This window comes from Mus pahari, chromosome 14 (genome assembly GCF_900095145.1).
Source record: "Mus pahari chromosome 14, PAHARI_EIJ_v1.1, whole genome shotgun sequence".
Lineage (NCBI taxonomy): Eukaryota > Metazoa > Chordata > Mammalia > Rodentia > Muridae > Mus > Mus pahari.
This window is the reverse complement of record NC_034603.1, coordinates 61,320,589-61,340,995: the sequence shown is the minus strand read 5'-3', so window position 1 is coordinate 61,340,995 and position 20,407 is coordinate 61,320,589. Positions and strand designations below refer to the sequence as shown.

At 37.9% G+C, this 20,407-nt stretch overlaps 1 protein-coding gene across 13 annotated transcripts in view; it reads right to left on the bottom strand.

Annotated features, from left to right (window-relative positions):
• The window catches only part of Mbtd1 (mbt domain containing 1), a 60,480-nt gene that overhangs the window by 16,058 nt on the left and 24,015 nt on the right, over nt 1-20,407 (bottom strand). For 9 of the 13 annotated variants that reach the window (XM_029546650.1, XM_029546645.1, XM_029546651.1 and 6 more), the window contains 10 exons: nt 19,936-20,075; nt 18,492-18,615; nt 16,438-16,520; nt 7,914-8,031; nt 6,117-6,251; nt 5,307-5,395; nt 4,382-4,616; nt 3,501-3,556; nt 2,876-2,980; nt 1,113-1,260 (listed from right to left, as the gene is read on the bottom strand). In XM_029546650.1, the coding sequence (XP_029402510.1) occupies nt 1,113-1,260; nt 2,876-2,980; nt 3,501-3,556; nt 4,382-4,616; nt 5,307-5,395; nt 6,117-6,251; nt 7,914-8,031; nt 16,438-16,520; nt 18,492-18,615; nt 19,936-20,075 (1,233 nt within the window). The remainder of the gene's footprint in view (nt 1-1,112; nt 1,261-2,875; nt 2,981-3,500; nt 3,557-4,381; nt 4,617-5,306; nt 5,396-6,116; nt 6,252-7,913; nt 8,032-16,437; nt 16,521-18,491; nt 18,616-19,935; nt 20,076-20,407) is intronic. The other 4 variants (XM_029546652.1, XM_021211892.2, XM_021211890.2 and 1 more) reach the window with 1 other exon arrangement.

Below are 20,407 nucleotides of genomic sequence, written 5' to 3'. Positions count from 1 at the left end.
CAAAAACCAAAACAAAACCTCCCCCAAACCCCCAAATTTTTAAAAAGGCATATGATAATCTAAAAAGAGAAAGCCTTTTTTTTTTGAAGGCTAAGTATCCATTAATTGGACACTTAAAATATTATTAAATATTTAATACTTAAAATACTAAAAAGTTCGTGTGGGAGCTAAGACCAGTGGCTGCTCTTCCAGAAGAACAGGGCTCATTTTCTAGCACCTGCAGTTTCAAGGAATCTGATGAGAGCTTCTTGGCTCCTCAGGCACCGGGCACACAAGTGGTACAGACCATACACACAGGCAAAACACCCATACCAAAAGAGCAAGCTTATGTGTACAGGAATGTACTGGAATCACTGTATTAGAGGGTCTATATAGACTGACACAGTTGTGACACAAATTCAGGAAAAATTTTCATTGTAACTTATTAAAGTAAACTAGAATAAAAAGGTTGTGGGTTTTAAAACTTTTTATTTTATGTGCATTGGTGTTTTGCCTGTGTTTCTGTGTGATGTCAGATCCTGGAGTTACAGACTATGTGAGCTATTATGTGGGTGCTGGGATTTGAACCCAGGTCCTCTGGAAGAGGAGTCAGTGCTCTTTTTTTCTTTTAAAGATTTATTTATTTATTATATGTAAGTACACTGTAGCTGTCTTCAGACACTCCACAAGAGGGCATAAGATCTTGTTACAGGTGGTTGTGAGCCACCATGTGGTTGCTGGGATTTGAACTCTGGACCTTCGGAAGAGCGGTTGGGTGTTCTTACCCACTGAGCCATCTAGCCCCCCAAAATTGTATTTTTACATTATTTAATGAATTGGCATAGAGACAGGGCCTTGTATAGCTCTGACTGGCCTGTACTCACTATATAGAACAGGCAGGTTTCCAACTTGTAGGCAGTCCTCCTGACTTTGCTCGCAAGTGCTGCGATTTGAGGCATGTACTACCAGGCTTGGATTTTCAGAATATCTCATAGCTCTTATTTGTTTTAGTCTACTTATACATACTCACACATACTGTGTATAAATACACGTACAACAACTAAGATTAGGGCTGATAACACACAAAAACAAAGCAAGGCTAAAAACTGAGTGTTTATACCAGGATGGAGTACCTCTGGGTGGAGTCAGTTCTATCATGTTAATTTCACAGAAACCCACAGGGAAAATAGAAGGAGAGGTTGCATGATAACAGAACCAGTCAGATCCATCTGCAGCTTCTGAGCCATCAATCCCAATCATCAGGAATCCATCAGCCAGCACCTTTGAAATCAAGAGAATCCCAAGTACTTGAACATGTATACCACTATTATAAAAAAATATTCTAAACAACATTCTAAAATGAAAATCTATTACATAAAGACACTTTACAAGTAAAAAACACTTCCTTGGAAAAACGAATGTCTTTGGCCAATTACTGACTAAAATACTTAGTGCCCAGTGTGTGAAATGCTTGGCTGCCAAAGTCTGATGACCAGAGTTCAATTCACAGGACTCACATAGTGAAGATATCCCACTATTTCAAGTTGCCCTTTGATTTCTACACAAACACAAAAAATAAACAGGATAAAAATAACCATCTAGTGGTTAAGTGTCAGGTTGTTAGTCCTAACATGATGTTTTCCTTCTCTTCTGACTTTTTACATAGATAAAAAAAAATAAACAAACAACAACAACAACAAACCAAAAAAACCTTTTGCTAATCCCCTACCTTCTTCAAGCGTCAGCTTGCTGTCCTTTACCATATTCTTCTACAGCACAACTAACTGGGCCCAACCAAGAGTCCTCTTAACTCTGTAATCATGCCTTAGACTCCAGTTAATAGTATCATTCCTGCCTTCCAATTCTAGATCTTGAACTTGAAATCCTCTTACTCCAAATTCTCATGCCTGGAATTATAGACTTGTAGAACCATGTCTAATTTCCCCCACATTTATTTTTAACACTTTAAAAAAAAAAATTTAAACTTCTATGTTTTGCTCAATTATCACAAGACCTTGTCCAAACACAATTTTTACACCCTTAATATTTCCCAATCCCATTACACTGAAAGTATTTTATACCCCGTCCAACAACCAAGAAAGCAAAAACAAAACAAAACAAAACAAAAAAAACCAAAAAAAAAAAAAACCTGAAGCAGGCTCAAAACACAAAAGGCATAAAGGGTATCACTGCAGTGGAGTCTGTAGACTACACTCTGAGACCTAGTTCAAGGTACATACTATACAATTTGTTGTCCCATTTTTATCCTTATTTAGCCTGCAAAATTCACCAACAACCTTGTTTTCTCAATTCAGTGGTCTGTTTTGCCTAACACTAACTTCCTCAAATATAACCTTATTTAGTGAGACAAGATCTCACTATGTAGCCCTGGCTGTCAAGGAATTCACTATGTAGTCTGGCTGGCATCAAACTCAGATATTTGAAGCCTCCATCTCCTGAATGCTGAAATTAGAGCATTCATTGCTATTAAATCTTATTTTATATGACTTGATTAATGATTTACTCTTTGTCCTTTCATACTGTCGGACTGTCATGTTCTAGTTGACTGATTAATAGTCACTTCTCCACTATTCCTTGTATTGGCTTTTCACCTCCAACCCTTAAGATTTCTGATTTTAGCTCTTTGCTTTGTTTCAATGACCTCAGACACAATCAATGTCATGACTAAGGGGAGTTTACCCTCCTTGCAGAGCCTCAGTATCCATTTGATCTCCATGCTGGACACGTTCTCTGATAGCTAATCATTGCCTCAAACCAAGAGCTCCTTCTTTAGTCCTTTAGAAAATATCACTTAGTACACACACACACACACACACACACGTGTGTATATATATATATTTCAAAATATATATTCTGATAGAATATATTCTCTTACCTTTCTAATGGTTGCAACACATATTGTAGAAAGATTTAATGGGTCTATAGCTTCCAATTTCATTCCTTCTTTGAACCATTCTCCACTCTGGTCTACTTCTTTTACCTATAGAAAGTATTTACACTATTACACATGTCCTTTAGAATTATTTATTTAGTGTATGTATATACACGTGTACATGCCACCAAGCACACGAATAACTTTTGATAATCACTTCTTCCTTCTCACTGTGCTGGGGTAGGGTCTCTCGTGTCCACTGCTCTGTGTACAGTAGGCCATACGAGCTGCCTGCTTCCCAGTGATACTCCTATCTGTGCTATAGGAGTGCTGAGATTACACATGCACTCCACAGTATCTCAACCAGGCTTTTTACAGATGTTCCGAGAAATAGGATGTGCAAATAGTACTTGAACCTGCTAAACTATCCACAGGCTGGCTTTGTGGTAATCCTCCTGCTTCAGCTTCTTAAATGTTTTCACTTTAATGATGAAAATATTCCCAACTTGCAAACATTTACTAGATGCCTTTTCCAACCTAATGTTATAGCTCAGTGAACACATGTGATATCCATAATTTTAGGAAATGCCACAAGCCCTTTTCAACTGGACTCGCAGAAACTTCTTACCTTAGCAAATAAGTGTGGCGGTGTATCGAAATGTCCGTCCTGTTTCTTTGTAATATCTACGAGGAAAAATTACAGAATAGTCTGTCAGCATTCTTGAGAAGACCAAAAACCCCACTTCCTTGAAGGGTTCAAACTCACAAGGTATGTAATATTGTAAAACATGCCACCCCTCCATGTTTTCTGCATTTATTGTGGTGAAAATAATAACATTTTCTGTCTTCAGAGCACATGCATATATGCTATACATTTATGTTAATTACAATGCTGGTAATTCTACAATAAAGGAATTACATTATCAGAAGCTTTTTTTCCTTTTGGTGTAGTACTGGAGGTTAAAGAGCGGGCCTCACAAATGCCAAATACTCTAATACTGAACTGTCTCCACAGCTCTTTTCACTTTTAGTTTGAGGAAGGGACTCACTATGATGTTGAAGCTATCCTTGAACTTATGATGAATGATCGTGCCTGACCCTCCTGCATAGCTGGGACTACAGGCCTGCACCACTAGGCCTCTCTAGAATAATGTTTTTTGTGTTTCATACCATGTCTAGTTAAATTCAATCTTGCTATTTAGATTAAAATTATGTGGAAAGGAATCTCAAATGGTCTAGATTAAAAAAAAACCAGAGTAGGAATACAGTTGTGAAAGAAAGGGATTAAAATTGTCTTTTTGTGCTAGAAATAAAACCCATGGTCTCATGCATGAATGTACATTATTTTAAATGGAGAGGAAGTGGAAGGAACATAAGGAATTAGTCCTCTAATTATTGTAGAATAATCAGATTAGAATGCTATTTTGGATCTATACTTTGTAGGAGAAACAAATAAGTAGTTATTCAACCTCACTAATATTATCCAAAGTTTTTGTGACAGTTGCTTACCAGATCTCTTGAATCGATGGCCTATGCTTCTTGACCATCCGATATGGTGGATTAAGGGGCTGTGCATGTGGCACCAGAAGTCGTCTGTTCTATCTTCACTCTCTTCATACACCAGCCGTAGCCGTCCTCCAATTACACTTTCCACCACTGCCACTCTTGTTCGACATAAATGCCTCTTGTCAACTACTTCTACTCTCATGCAAGGTTTGAAAGGATACTGCATACTCTCAGAAACCTTCACACAAAAGCAGAAAAAACCTTGTTGGAGACTTATGACAAAGGTCTATATGCAGCTTTAATACTGCCCTCCCTCCTTGTCTGTCTTACCTATGTATCTATCTACCTACCTACCTACCCATCTAATCTTTGTATCTCTCTCTCATCTATCTATCCCATCCATCCATCCATCCATCCATCCACCTACCCTCTCTATCTCTATATTTCTGGGTTTATTCTGTAAATTTTGTTCCTCTAGAACAGTGGTTTTCAACCTTCCAAGTGCTGGGACCCTATCTATCTATCTATCTATCTATCTATCTATCTATCTATCTATCTATCTCCCTCCCTCCCTCCCTCCCTCCCTCCGGATGAGAGACAAGGTAGGCCTGGCTGTTTTGGAACCTGCTATATAGATAAGGCTGGCATTGAATTTACAGATATCCACCAGCCCCTGCTTCCCAAGTGCAGAGATTAAATGTATGCATCACCAGGCCTGGCTCTTGTTTTGGGGGATGGGGGTTTCACTCTTTAGCCTACAGGTTAATTTTAAACTTCTAGCTATCCTGCCTCAGTCTCCTCAGTACTGAGATTATGGGTATGAAAATGTACTTGGAATTTAACAGTTCAGAAATTAGAATTCTGTAAAAGCCCTTCTAAATTATTCGTTTAAAAGAGCTCTTCAATTCTTTAAGGATCCTATTTTTACCTTTTGTGAGAAATCAGGAGGAAGTGTTTTGGCACCAGTAAGTCTTTTTACTAGAAAAGCTTTCCAGTTTGTATATTTATGTTGAACAGCTAAAATAAAAGAAATAACTAGTTATCCTTTAGCAGACAGAACTGTTTCACAAATTAGTAATAAAAAACCCTCCAAAACCAGAGAAACAAGATTAATAGCAAGATGTTATGAGTATTAAGGTGCTTAAAGGTAGCAAGCATGGAGAAAGTATACATCTTGCTAGCGTAAGAATTATTTGACATGGGCTGGTGAGATGGCTCAGTGGGTAAGAGCACCCGACTGCTCTTCCGAAGGTCCGGAGTTCAAATCCCAGCAACCACATGGTGGCTCATAACCATCCGTAACAAGAACTGACTCCCTCTTCTGGAGTGTCTGAAGACAGCTACAGTGTACTTACATATAATAAAAAATATATAAATCTTTAAAAAAAAAAAAAAAAGAATTATTTGACATAAAAACATCCATTTTAATTTCTGTATTACTTTAGAATATTATGTATAAACCACCACTTAGATCTACATTTTAAATGACTGTGGGCTGGGGAGTTGGCTCAGTGGTTTAGAGCACTTGCTCCTGCAGGACTAGGGTTTGATTCCCAGTGCCAACATGACTGCTCACAATTGGTTAGAATTGTAGCTCTGAGGGGCTCCAATGCCCTCTGTGGGGTCAGGCATGCACTTATTCATGTATACATAGATATATACAGGCAAAATATTCATACCTATAAGACAAATGAATCTGAAGTTTAAAACAGAATTAAATGACCATGAGGCCACTCACTTCTAGGAGGAACGAGAGGTTTTCCACTGGCTGCACACCAACCAACTGGATGAATATCAGACCCACATATATTGCACCAGAAGTCCAGAGAAGAATCATTTTCAAATCCTTCATATCTCAAAAGGGCATTATAACCTAAAGTCAACAAATCAATCATTACATAGTAAGAAACAAAATTAAAATGATACAGCTTTTAAGGTAATGGCTGTCAAACTTTGCTGTCCCCTTGTAGCACAAACCACCTGCCGTTTATTAACAGAGGTGCCCCCTTCAAGGACTCCAGTCCCATGCTAGGGAATGCGATGGTGTGGAAAATCTTTAAGTCTCTGGCCAATACCGATCTGTTGGACTAGTGTTCAACTTTGAGAATCCCTTGTTAATACAAAGACAACTCTTAAGAGCATGGCTTTTTCCTCTGTATTTCAATCTTACCTATAATTTTTCAAGTGCTTGGGATGGGAAACACCACAGTGGGAACACGTGGCGTGGGAGGACAGTTTCCTGAGAATGGGTAGTTTTCTTTTGAGGTAGGGTCTCTTGTAGATGAAGATGGCATCAAACTGACTACAGGGCTGAACTTCCTCCACCTTCCAAGTGCTGGGATGATCAGTATGATTAACATTTTCCAAATAGTTCTTAAGAGATCTGTTTTTGCTGTGTGTGTGTGTGTGTGTGTGTGTGTGTGTTGTACATACATGCACGTGTAGGCAGGTCAGAGGACAATCTCAATTACTGATCCTCGCCTTTTACACTATTTGAGACAGGATCTCTTCGCTGCCCGCTAGTGTATGAACTTTTGGGGGATTTTCTTGCCTTTGTTTCTCAACTTGCTGTAGGAGTACTAGGCCCTGCCTCTCCAAGGCTTACTACCAAAATAGTAAAGAAAATACTTGGAAGACATAGGAGGCAAAGAGAAAAACAGAAATATAAAACCGGAATCAGTAATTAGGAATAATTCTTGGATAAATGTGCTATCTTTAGGGCATAAATGGTATCTTTAATAACAGAAGCATTTAAAGAATGCTTATATAGACAGATGTCTCAAGGAAAAGGCATGGGTCTGAGTGAATAGGAGAAAATACAGAGTGAGTCTAGGACTCTTGCCAGAGTGATCAAAGGCACAAATGTAGCTTACTAGGAGAGGCCTTGCCCAGCACACTCATGCCTTCAATTCATCCCCTCAAAGCTCCAGGATTCCTTTTTTTCTCATAGATAGCTCTTTCTGTTGTATGGGCCAGGCTGATCTGAATCATGCTACATAGCTGGAGCTAGCCTTGAACTCAGAAACCCACCTGCCTCTGCCTCCTGAGTGCTGGGATTAAAGGCGTGCACCTGGCATCAAAGCCACCTCCTTTAGGTAACTCTATGGGCAGTGGATAGTAAAGCAATATTTACTGTTATTGGGAGACAAGTTGGAGATAAAGTCCATCTGGTTGGCTTGGAATACTGTTTGTTTTAAATGGCTGGAAAGAACTGAAATACATTGTTTCCTTCAGATAAAGTTGTGATAGCCTTATGAGACAGACTCAAATTTCATGAATAAAATTCTACAGATATATACATTTGTTTATATGCTTCCATAGTTGTTCACAAGTTAAAATGGATAGAGACAGGAGTGTAATAGACTGCAAATGCCACAAATCCAAGAATATTTACTGTCTGGCTATTTATAAAAAAAAATCTGCTAACTCCTACACATGTATTGTTTTGTAATAGTTGAAAAATTTGTATACATTTTTTAAAACAAAAGTTTGCATCACTGGTATTTTCTAGTAAATCACCATGTATGCTTTTCACCTGCTAGTTTTATAATTCCAGCAATCCAGAAGACTTTGGTAGGTAGACTGCAGTCTGTATTGGGAACTTCTATCCTTACATTTTCTGAGATATCACCCCAGCAGGTCCCCATAGGTGCCTGTTATACAAAAATTATTGAATTATCATCTTTGTAATATAAGCATGAAACATCATTCAAAATTAAGTATCACTAGTAATGGAATATTCAAATAAAGTATTTTAATCCACTCATTTTTTTCTTAATGCATAGTTTCCATTCCTGTTGTAAAGAATTTTATTTCGAGAAAGCCAGAGTCAGCATCAAATTCAAGATAGAAGACAGAATCTACAAATATTAGACCCATGTTAACTTTGAAATTCAACAGACCAAATGTGTCATTTAAGTGTAACAATTATTCTAAAACCTGAATCACAAACTTGGCAGACATCATTATCAAGCTGACTTGAGGAACTTAGTGTTTTTAATGTGTACTGAGTGAAAAATATTTTACCCCTTAATTTCTAAAAATGTTGCACACGAGTAGAGAAAAATAATTAACAGGCTTCATTTAACATGATCCAGAGAAATAGAACAGGTATTTGAAATGCATGGTAAATCCACATAATGTAAATACAGTCTATAAGAGACAAGAAAAAGCAGTGGGAGGGTAATTAAAGAGGGAGCCGAAGAGATCTGGGAAACAAGGCCCACAGTAAACAGTTAATTTATTATTTCAAAATTTCTTGTGCAACAATTACCATGAGAAGAAAATTTCCAGTGTTAGAGCTGTTGACCACTGGTTAGGATGGCAACCGAGCAAAGTACTTAAGAGCTTAACAACTGCATTTCCCAAAAGGTAGCATGTTCCCGAACCATTCTACAAGTCCCTAAACTACAAGGTCATACACAATTACTTGGATTTTATGCAATAGTAAATTAAATCAAGTACATGAGTTTATAATTATTTATTAGTGCTGAAAATTGTAGTCTCTGTGGCCCTGGATAATCAACGTTTTCATGAAATGTAGAACACTAGACATAAATAAAAACAGTGAGGTTCTTGAAGACCTGATAATAGGGATACATCAGCTAAAAACACAACAGCCTCAAAACTAAAAGATAAGCAAGCATAGACATCAACTAGCAAATACGGACATTGGGGAAGAAAATATATCCTATCAAAGGAAAGCCCCTAATAAACTGGGATGGTAACCCAGGATCCAGTCAGTCTAAAGCAACATTTAATTCCTGTTCTCTAAACAGTTAATACATCTCTGAAGGAAACAGAATGTCAAAAAACAGTAAATTAAGATAGATCTAGAAGCCAAAGACACAGCAGTTAATGGCTAACACTTTGAGTAAGCAAGCAATGAATACACCTTACTCACTTGGAGACATGCCCAATCTCAATCATTTGTAATTATGGAGAGGGAACACGCATATATCTTCTCAAGAGAGGAGTGAAAAATAAAACTACTCCCGTCCCCCTTTGACACAGGGTTGTGCTATGCAGTTCAGGCTGGCCTGGGATTTGCCATGTGCATCACACTGGCCTTCAATTTGAAATCCTCCTGCCACAGCCTCCCCACATCCCAAGTGCTAGCCTTACAGGTGTGTGTGCCATCATACCTGCTTTTCCTTTTTAAACAGGAAGACTGGACTCTTCAGGTTCTGCTACCTCCCCCTACATCACTCTAGACTGTAGGGCCATCCCTAATGCCAGCAGATACGATCAGAAAAGGAGAGGCTAGAAGAAGACAGGTAGTAAACTAAGCTAACATATATTAATACAAAGACCATATCTTTGTTTCTTGTGAGGATTAGCAACCGGAGAAGACAGGTACAGGTAAATGCATGCATAAAGCTGCATTAAACTGTAGTAGGCTAGCTACTCTTTGCTGGACTGCCAAATCTGTGCATTTGACTTTTATTGAGTAGAGGCATGGTTATGCTGACATGCGACAGGTTAGGTGGGCACAATACTAAATGAAATTTGCATACAGGACTCCTTTCTGAGCTAGACTTGACAATTGTGCCGATTCTTTTTTAATGCTTCAGTATTATTTTTGGAGAAACTATCTTTTAGTGTTATTCATTAAAGAAAAGACGTGTCAATGTTTACTTAAAAAAACAAACAACAAAAAAGGGCAATGTTCACTTGAGTGGGAGATCTTTGGTTTGGTCCCTATAGTCTGGATTGGTATAGGAGAAAGTAGCAGAAAGTGACATTTGTTCTTGCCTGTAAGGTTGTGGTTCTGCTAGGCCCTCTTAAACCAATCCATATAGTTCACTCTATGAAAAAAAATGAAACAAACATCAACAAGATAGAGCACTACAGTTACAACAGAGTATGTGCTCGATGTGTTGAAATAATAGTAATTTCATATATAAATCTGCCCTTTTGTTTTAAATGAATATTCTTTTAAGTGTGGAAGACTGAATGACCCAGGGCTTGACAGCCATCTTCATCCAAGTCATCTGCCTTCTCTTGCTGGCAGGAGGGACACCTTGAAAGTCTGGATTGGCATAGCATGAACTAGCAGAACCATCATTTACAGGTAACAACAAATTTACCTTCCAGACTCAGGATGCGAGGTCTACCTCAGGCTCCTCCCAAACAAGGAAGATCTGCTCCACCACTTCCTGCTTCAGGGCCACTCGTGAGAGCTATCTGGGAGCGACTCTCCTTCCCTGCAAAGTAAGCTGTCATCAGGTCCTGTAGAGATGGCCAAATCCAAATGCTGAGGGGTCCCCAACACAAATGTATGACAACCTCCATCTATCTATCTGGAAGAAAATAATCTGGCAGGAAGTCATATTTCCTTTACTCCAAACCATCCCCAGATAGTCCAAATAGTCAGGTGACTGGTACTCGGACTCTCAGAGGGTACACACGATGCTAACAGAGACAGAGATTTCCTTCCATAACTCTGCTAACCTCTAACTTTTGATAACCACACCCAATCGTCAGAGAGTATAAATGGGCAAAGGTTAGACTTGAAGTTGCAGGTCGGAAACCAAGAAAGACTTTATCCCCACGATAAAGCAAATTCCATCATTATAATTCCTCAGAACAACAAAAAAAAAAGGTATATAGTTACTAAAGTGTACCTATCAGAGAAAGATTAACATTTGGTCAAAAAAGACAAGAAAAGAAGCTGGGCACAGTGCTGCACATCTGAAATGGCAGTACTTGGGAGGCTGATGCAGGAATCTGTGGGTTTGAAGCTAACTTGGGATACATAGCAAGGTCCTTTCTCAACTTCCACCCTGTCCCAAACAAATCAAATCAAATCAAAACAAAACAAAACAGAACAAACAAAACTTTACCATCATCTCATTCTTTCTAGAAAAAAATACTCACCGTTTGATCTGACACTAGAATCTATTGGGTGTGAGGTGGAGGGGATTCTAGCATAGAGATGTAGGGTACAAGAAAGATGAAATGCTTGAAAATGTCTGAGAAAAAATGCTATAAATATGTAAAAAAAAGGAAGCAGAGGTCACTAATCTAAAACTTTCTACCCCCCTTTTGAGACAAAATCTTAACTCTGTAGCCTCGTTTGCCCTGAAACTGACTATGTAGATTAAATTAGCCTTCTACTTGCTGTGATCTTCCTGCCTCAGCTTCTCAAACAAGGAAGCCTTCTAAGTGCCGAGATTACAGTTATGCATTACTACATTTGGGTTTAAAACTCTTTAATTAAACAAAACATAGCTTAATCACTAGGAAACCTCCACCAAAAGCCAACCAACCAACCAACCAACCAAAACAAAAGCCAAAATCCACTCTGGGAAAGAGTACAAAGTTAAGACAGTAACATAGGTTTATTTAGGGGCTTCCTTTTAATTTAGGTTTTCCTGTAAACCCATGGCAGGTGACTTCTCAGTGTGGGGCCTGCTACCTTTGCAGAGAATACACTGCACGCTCCTGATAGTGTGTGTGGAACACTAAGTGTAAGAAACCAACTCAAGTTTTATTTCCACTAGAAAGACATTTTATAATCTAAGATAATACACAGAGGTTCTATCTTTAGTTATAACTAAGATGAAATTATATTATGTATTTTCCGGAGTTCTTGCTGCATGGGTCAAGGACAGAGGGCAATTTACCCTAAAAGGTAACTTCAGTAGGAAAAGTATTTCTCATAGACATGTATCTAAGAAATTATATCATAAATTTTACTACAAAGCTAAATTATTGCTATCACTCATATACAAAAACAAGAGGGATTCTGATTTTCTATCATTAAAACAAGTATAATGATACACATTGCGAATAAACAAAAATTTATTTCTTCAAGAAAACTGCACCCAGGTCAGAAACAAAAACAACATAGACTATTAATATAATAATGATACCAGGTATACTCATGGAGGCAGAATGAAAAGGTCAAATAAACTGCTTTCAAGTTGTGGTAGGTCACGTCTACAATCCTAACATATAAGAAGCTGAGGCAGGAGGACTGCTAGGAGTTCCAGAGTATTTTGGTCTACAGAGATCCTGTTTTGAAAAGCAACCAATCAACAAATCATCCCCCAACCCATATCACAAAACCCAGCACTGTTCCCACAAGCCCAAGTCATAGGGCAGCTACATATGACGGCACATTCTCACAATCCCTCTTCCACGGCTGAGGCAAGAACATGCTGCATTCCAGGTCAGCCTGGGCTATATAGTGAGAGACTCTTATTTCAGTTCTCTGTCTCTGTCTCTCTCTCCCCCTTCCTCCCCCCCCCTCTCTCACACACACACACACACACACACACACACACACACACACACACACACACACACGATATAAATAGCTGTGAAGGGGCTGGTGAGATGGCTCAGTGGGTAAGAGCACCTGACTGCTCTTCCGAAGGTCCAGAGTTCAAATCGCAGCAACCACATGGTGGCTTACAACCATCCGTAACAAGATCTGACGCCCTCTTCTGGAGTGTCTGAAGACAGCTACAGTGTACTTACATATAATAAATAAATAAATCTTTAAAAAAAATAAAAAAATAAAAAAATAAAAATAAAAACAGTTTGAGCAGGAAACTTGTAAGGTACATGATGGGGAAATCTATTTTAAAAAAAAAATAGCTGTGAATCTGATGATTCTATACAACATATCTAAATGGTATATTGTTGTATTAATATTATGTACATTTTTTTTCCTTGTGTGGATACTACTAACCAAGAACTAGAAAAGAGCTGAAGAAATAACTCAGTGAATGCTACTCTTGTAGAGGACTTTAGTTTGTTTCCTGACACCCATATGTCAGGAGTTCACAACCACTTAATTCCTGCTCCAGGGGATCTGCCATCTTTGGCCAACATGGGCATCTGTACTAGGTGTGCATACCCATGTGTAGGCATATACATAATTAAAAGTAATCTGAAATAGAACTCAAGACTTTAAATTGTGAAAATTAAGTTTAAAATTATAATCCAGCTTCTCAAAAAAGTAGTAAAAGCTTTATTGAAGAGACAGACAGTCTAGGTGATTAGAAAGTTTTGAAGAAGTTGCCAGCTTTTTGACTACACTACTGTATTATAGGCCTTTTTTTGTTTTGTTTTGCTTTTTTTTTTTGCTCTGTTTTGTTTTACGGTTTTTGATAAAGGTCTGATTCTGCAGCTAGGTGGGCCTGGAGCTCACAATGCTCTTACCTCAGCTTCTTGACTGCTGGGAGAACAAGTATTTGTCACCGTATCTGGCTGATTTAGGATTAAGTAAAAATATACCCATTTCAGTGATTTCTACCTTAAGATTGTCAAGGACAGGGTGGCCAAGGGTTGGAGAGCAAAGTTCTGACAAGAGTTTACCCTGTCTAACCAGTAAGTGTAGTTTCTTGCTATGATTGAGGTCTAGGTCAAATTTAATTAGGTAGGAAATAATATATGAAAGGACAAAAGGGACTCAATTTTCACTGTAGACTTATCTTTTTGGTGGTATTGAGATCTTATCAATTTGCTCAGGCTGGTCTTAAACTTGTGAACATTTTATAGCTGAGACTGGCTATAACAGTAGAATTGATTCCAAAGATTGTTTATTTACTAGTCAAAGCTACGGTATACTGGTATATCACCTTGTTGGCCTGGCACTCAGGGTATCTTAGGCTGGCTGTAAAAACAATGGCAGTAAATTTGGCTTCGTCTCTTAAATTCTGGGACTACAGTTATATACCACCATGCTTGCCTCTAAGATGTCTTGTAAATTTTATTTTCATTTTCATTCATGTTTTTATATGTGTCTTCATGCACGTCATACAGGTCACAGGTATCAGATCTCCATGTAGCTGGAGTTCTAGGCAGTTCTGAACCACTTAACATGGGTGCTGGGCATAGAAGTCCTGAGTTCAATTCCCAGCAACTACATGGTGGTTCACAACCATCTGTAATGGATCTGATGCCCTCTTCTGGTGTGTCTGAAGGCAGCTACACTGTACTCATGTACATACAATCAAATGGCTTCAACGGAAAATGTTGATTAAAGCAACAAAGCAAATTCACTGTACTAGGACAAAGCATTTTCTCTCTAATAAAAAGGAAGAAGTAAAGAAAGGGGACTGGAACAGGAACTGGTTCTGAGTGAGAAAGTGAAGGTACGACGTTATCCTTATGGTTATCCTTATGAATAAGTTAGATGCTCCAATCTACACCACAGAACATCCTTTATTTCTAGTCTTCAACTCACTCTGTAGCTGAGACTAGCCTTGAATTCTTGATGCCTTTGCTTCTAACTACCAAGTGCTGGGATTTTAAGTATATGCTATCATGCCCAGATGCTGAAACTAAATTTTAAATTATAGAAATATTCCTTTTTTTTTTTTTTTTTTTTTTTTTAAAAAAGAAAAAGCAAATTGTTACAAATCTCAAGGTCCTTTCTGGACTCATACTTATTTCCAGGGTACAATTACTTGCTCTATGACCATGTCAGTCTTAAAATAGCAAAGCTTTAAGAAAATCCAACCAACTTAATTACTGCAAGAAATGTGCTCACTAAGAACTTTATTTCATATAACTGTTCTAAGATATGGACTGGAAATGAAATACAGTTTCAGGACCTTGAGATGCTATTTTAAAAATATCCTGGCTACTTATATAAAAAAGCTTGATCTCATTCATGACATAAAACATTAAAAAGAGGATCTGAAGAAAGATGAAAACCATTTAAAAAGAGAAAATAGACAGATGTGGCAGGAATCTGGGATGAAGACTTACTAAGGAATTCTGAGCGCCTCAGCACCACAGAGCAACATTGTGAGGCCTGAGCTTGTGGTTTATGGTCTGCAGTGGCAGGTATGAGATCTGCTGTGAGTGGCTGTGTAGGTGTCCTGCCAGTGAGTGATATCCAGCTCCGCAGTTCTCTTTCTAGTTGTACATGGGGTGGTCACATACATCACCCAGCTCTCTAGCTTGACATTGTTTACTAATAGCACAGCGTGAATCACTCACTTGACAAAGATCAACACCTAAAGGTTGCATTTTAGGTTCTCTTAGATGGCATAACACAGACAAAGGGCTCAACAATTGTTCATTAAAGGAAGAAAAAAAAAAACCAACAAATTAATGCACTGGGATTTAATACACATTTACACCAGTGAATTAATATGCTTCAGTCTGATAAAAATCCTTCTTCACTGGCAGAATTAAGTGAGAATTAATTGAATTTCATGGTAAGAAAGCATGTGCAGTTTTGTTCACATGTTGTTATTTAATAAAGCCCTTGGCAGAATGTTAAGTGTGAACAAAACTTCATTAATTTCTTACTTTTTTCCTATTCATGTAGGCACAAAAACAGTCAGTCTTTAAATATAAGTTAATCATGTCAAGTTAAGAAATATTAGAGCAAATTATCAAAGATTAAAGTGAAATGACATCTGACACATTTTTTTTTTAAACATTAAATGCTCTGAAAAGAACATCTTTCAACCTGATTTTAAGAAACAAATCACTTATTCCAGTTCACAAGGTAACACTCCTGCTGCTGCTTCCTTGGGGGGGTGATTGTTTTATTTTTTTACATTTGAAGGCAAAACAGGACTGGAGGAAAGATACCTCTTTTAGAAATTACTTGGTCAAATCCCCAAGTCCTTGAGATAAAGGCCTCAGGCTGATCATACAGCACGCTGTGTGCAGCCGGCCATGTGTGCTACAGAGGACCACATTTTCATGTCTCCAATGGTTCAACATCGGAACCGGATGAGACGGCATTTCTTACTTTTCAAAATCATTTCAGAGTGTAACTAAACGTTTGTTTTTTTTTTAACGTTTGAGGCAGAAAAGCACAGGGCCTTTAGTGTACTAGGCAATCACCTGTCCCTGAGCTATAATACATCAAAGCCCCAAAAGGGGCTTTTTTTTTTAATGTAAAGATTTTATTTATAAAACACAAGAAGTTATTTTTAGCTATTAAGTATAATCATAAAGGAGAAACATTTTTCTCTTTTGGTATAAGCAAACACTTTATAAGCATATGATGATGAGGTGCTATTGTGCATTCTGATTTAAAGTTCAAGTATTTCATGGTATGGGAAAAATTCTATACTCACATGCTTAAAACAGGCAACTGGAGCTGCTATGAAGCTATTGCTGTTGATGTAATTACCCCAGCTGAAGCCTTCCACAGAGATTGCTGAAATAAAATAAATTTAGCTATAATTCTCTAATATTGTCTTTACAAAAATTTATTTATTGTTAAGGCTTAGGAACAGTTATATGGCTAGCCTGCCATTATAAGGAAACTTTCTCATGTTTCTGCTGTTACTAGGAAAATTTTTTTTCCTTTTTAAAAAAATTGTATTTAATCTTTTTTTACAGTCTAGATTTTATCCCCCTCTTGGGTCTACCCTCTGACTGTTCTACATCCCCTTATCTCTCCCCTCCCTCCCACAGCACCCCCTCGACTCCACGAGAATTCTATCCCCCCACCCCCAACTAGGAAACTTTCTAATGCCAAGATCGATTGCATATTGTTATGTTCTGTGCCCCTGGAAACCAACTGCGAGAGAAGTCAGCCGAACTTCCTGCACCTACTTATAAGCTTTTATTGTATAAGTTACCCCTGAGACAGACTCAACATAAGAGAGAGACCTGCAACAATTTAATAAACTATTTGGAATAAGACTTCCATTTTGAATAGTGGTCCAGTAAAGTTTTAAGTTCCCCAAACCTTCCTGGAAACTGACATCCTACTTGGCAGAGAGAGACATGTATGTGAGTAATTGACATTCTCATAGACAAGTTAGGGCATGACATTAGGCAAGGGAAGTCCCCTGACACAGTTAAATACTCGAACCAATGGGAGCAAGATAAATGTACAAAGACATGGTCCTAAGGAAATCCCCTATTCCTAAATCCTGACTGGTGAAATAACTGGGCACCTATGTTTGTGTATTTTGGGCTTAAAAACCCTGTAGGATCTTAACTCGGGGTCATGATTCTGTTCCCGAATCTGGACCATGGGCCTGGTCGACCAGTCCTGGAGTGTATGCTAAATAAACTAGCCGTGTGTGACTGAAATGGGTGTTTGTGACATAATTAATGGATCCCAACATTTTATTGATTATGTGTTGGGGTGTATGTGGATGCAAAAGCATGTGTGTGAAGGTCACAGGATAGCTTCTGGGAGTTGGTTCTCTCCTTATAGTATGTGGGTTCCAGGGATTAAATTTAGGTTTCTAGGCTTGGTCTCAAGCACTCTTACCTGCACCTGCTGAGCCATCTCACTAGCCTGAAAGTTGCTATTGTTTATTATTATTATTGTTGTTGTTGCTTTGGTTTTTTTGAGACAGGGTTTCTCTGTTCTAGCCCTGGTGGTCCTGGAACTCACTCTGTAGACCATGTTGGGCTCAAATTCAGAGATCCACCTGCCTCTGCCTCCCAAGTTCTGGAATTAAAGGTGTGTACCACCACTGTCTGGCTTTGAAAGTTAGCTTTTTTTTTTTTTAAATCTTGAAAGGAAATAAAATTAACTTTTTAAAAAGAAAAATTTCAGCGGAATGTGATAACACATGCCTGTACTCAAAGCACTTACTAGGTGATGGCAGGGATCAAAGTCAACTAGGGCTACATAGTAAAACCCTCTTCCAGAAATCCACTCTCACCAGAAGAAGAATAAAGTGGCTAAATAAAACAAGTTTTTATTGGTTAAACCCCTGTTTTAAGTACTTGCTACCAAAAGTATATCATATTTCATAGTTTTATGGATTTTTAAGGGATTTACATACACTTTATTGGTGCTTAAATGACATATTTCAAAACAGTTGGATTTCATATTTTCCTTTTGGTGGTGCTATGAACTGAATGAGGGCCTCACATACTACGTGAACACTATCACTAAACAAGTGCCTTCTCAGATCAGAGTTCATATTTTCTGATTAGGAATGTCCCACTTATATTTATAAATAAATACAATACCATCAGTATAACATCTTTGTGTGTCAATTATTCCCCTTTGCAACAGTTAACCAACCAACCATCTGACGCCAGGAAGCACACAGTCTGAATGCACCAACAGAAAACACATACAACTCAGACACAACCCAAGGTTAACATGCTGTTACTTGAAACGAGTTGAATAATATCTCACTTTTATTATACTTACCAGAATTACCTGCTTTTGTCTTTGCTTGATTTTGCAAGGTAGCTTGATACTGAGCATAGGCAGCTAATTTAGCAACTAAAGGTTGTTTTTGAAGGACTTTTGCTTTCTTTGTTGGAGGCTTACCCTGAAACAAGAAAAGTTAAGTAAATAGGATTCTTCTTCATTCCTTCACAACCAAAATCGAACATGACTGCATACTACATACTGCTTAAATACTGAGGCTTTAGAAAATTATTAAAGCAGAGAAAACATACAAGGAATTTTAACATTAGAGGCTTATTTTCCTTTCTGGGTTCCGCTACAGTGTAGTTATCTAATATGGGAAGTAGAGCTGGCACAGACTAAAACAGCAATATGCGAATTAATATGTTAATAAAAATTATATTCCATTTAATAAAATGTTAAAATACAGGCTGAGGTGGATATTCAACTTCTTCTTAGAGTAGACAGAATCAGGGTTATTCAGTCATGCAGTTGCAAAGCAATGCTACTGATATGGTAAGAGCGGTCAACTGAGTGGTCAAAGAGCAAGTGACTGAGTTTTATACCTTTAGTGCTAACGCAAAAGGTCAGTGACATAATGATCCTGGCCAAATTCAGTGTGACAAACTGCATCCATTTGGGTACAGACCACTGCTCAGGATCTTTGGGAACTGTCTATCTGAAATATAGAAATACATCTAAGTGATGTATTTCCTTCATCTAGGGGATTTAAATAACTCTTTCAGTGCTATGTAATGATCACAATACATTAAACGAGAGAGAAAAACTGTGATCATACAAAAGATAATTACAAAAATCAGTACTATAATGCCTTAAGACATTTTTAGATGGTATGTTAACAACTGAGTTAAGTAGGTCAAGACACCAGTACTTTGTCAGCACTAATATATATTTAAAAGAGGATGATTTTCTTTTTATTTCATGGATGTTTTAAAAAAGGTGTTTAAAAACATATTTGGTTAAGGCATCAAACTGGATGTACTCAAAAGTACAAAGCTGAACTTGCTGTTTAAAGCTGGGGTTCACCCCAGCAATAAAAACCCTAAGAACAAAGAACAAAATCCAAAGTACAGAGCAAAGTTGAGGGAAGAAAACAAAACAGAAGGATCCCCCAAATGAATCATTCTCTGCCTTGATAGGAACTGAAGGACAGATTGGGGGGAGCACCAGAGAGAATAGCTGTATGCTCTACACAGAACAAGGTGTTTAATTGTACTTATGTAGAAAAAGGTCTTATTCATTTATAAAGATAATTTACAGCTTATCTTGGATAGCATGCTTTCACTATGTAAGATGCTTCAGTGTATACCACTTGTGGCTCATACATTCCTAACAATATAGGCTGTAAACCCACGGGCAGAGGTAGAGTGCAGTGAATCACAGTCAGATGACTGGGGTGTGAAAGCCATGTGAATCAGGAAGAATAAGAAGGTTTCTGTACCGTTACCTGAAGTCTGGCCAGAATGCTTGCCTTCTTAGAGTTTGACGAATAACTTCTTGAACAAGAAACACTGCAGAAACGTTTCGTTTTAGAGTAAAAAGCATCTCGTACACCGACCATCCCACACATCTCACAGGTAGCTAATCAATAAGATAAAAACATCAGTATGAACATTATATAATAAAATCAAAGTCTCTACCTGTTTAGTGGTATTTATCTAAAAATATGCAATCAATTATTTTTTCCCATCTCTTACACAAATGATAGAGAAAAGTTACAGACAGGACTTGATGCCATGGTGGTGATGTCTCCAAAGTCTAGTAATTTTCTGAAGGCCTAAAGGCCTGTATGTCTGTAACCCAACATTGAGTGTGTGTATCTGTGTATGTGTGTGTATATACAGAGACAGACCCTGTTTTCAACTAAGATTTTTCCTAATGCTTATCATGTGCTAGCAGTCATTTTTTTTTTT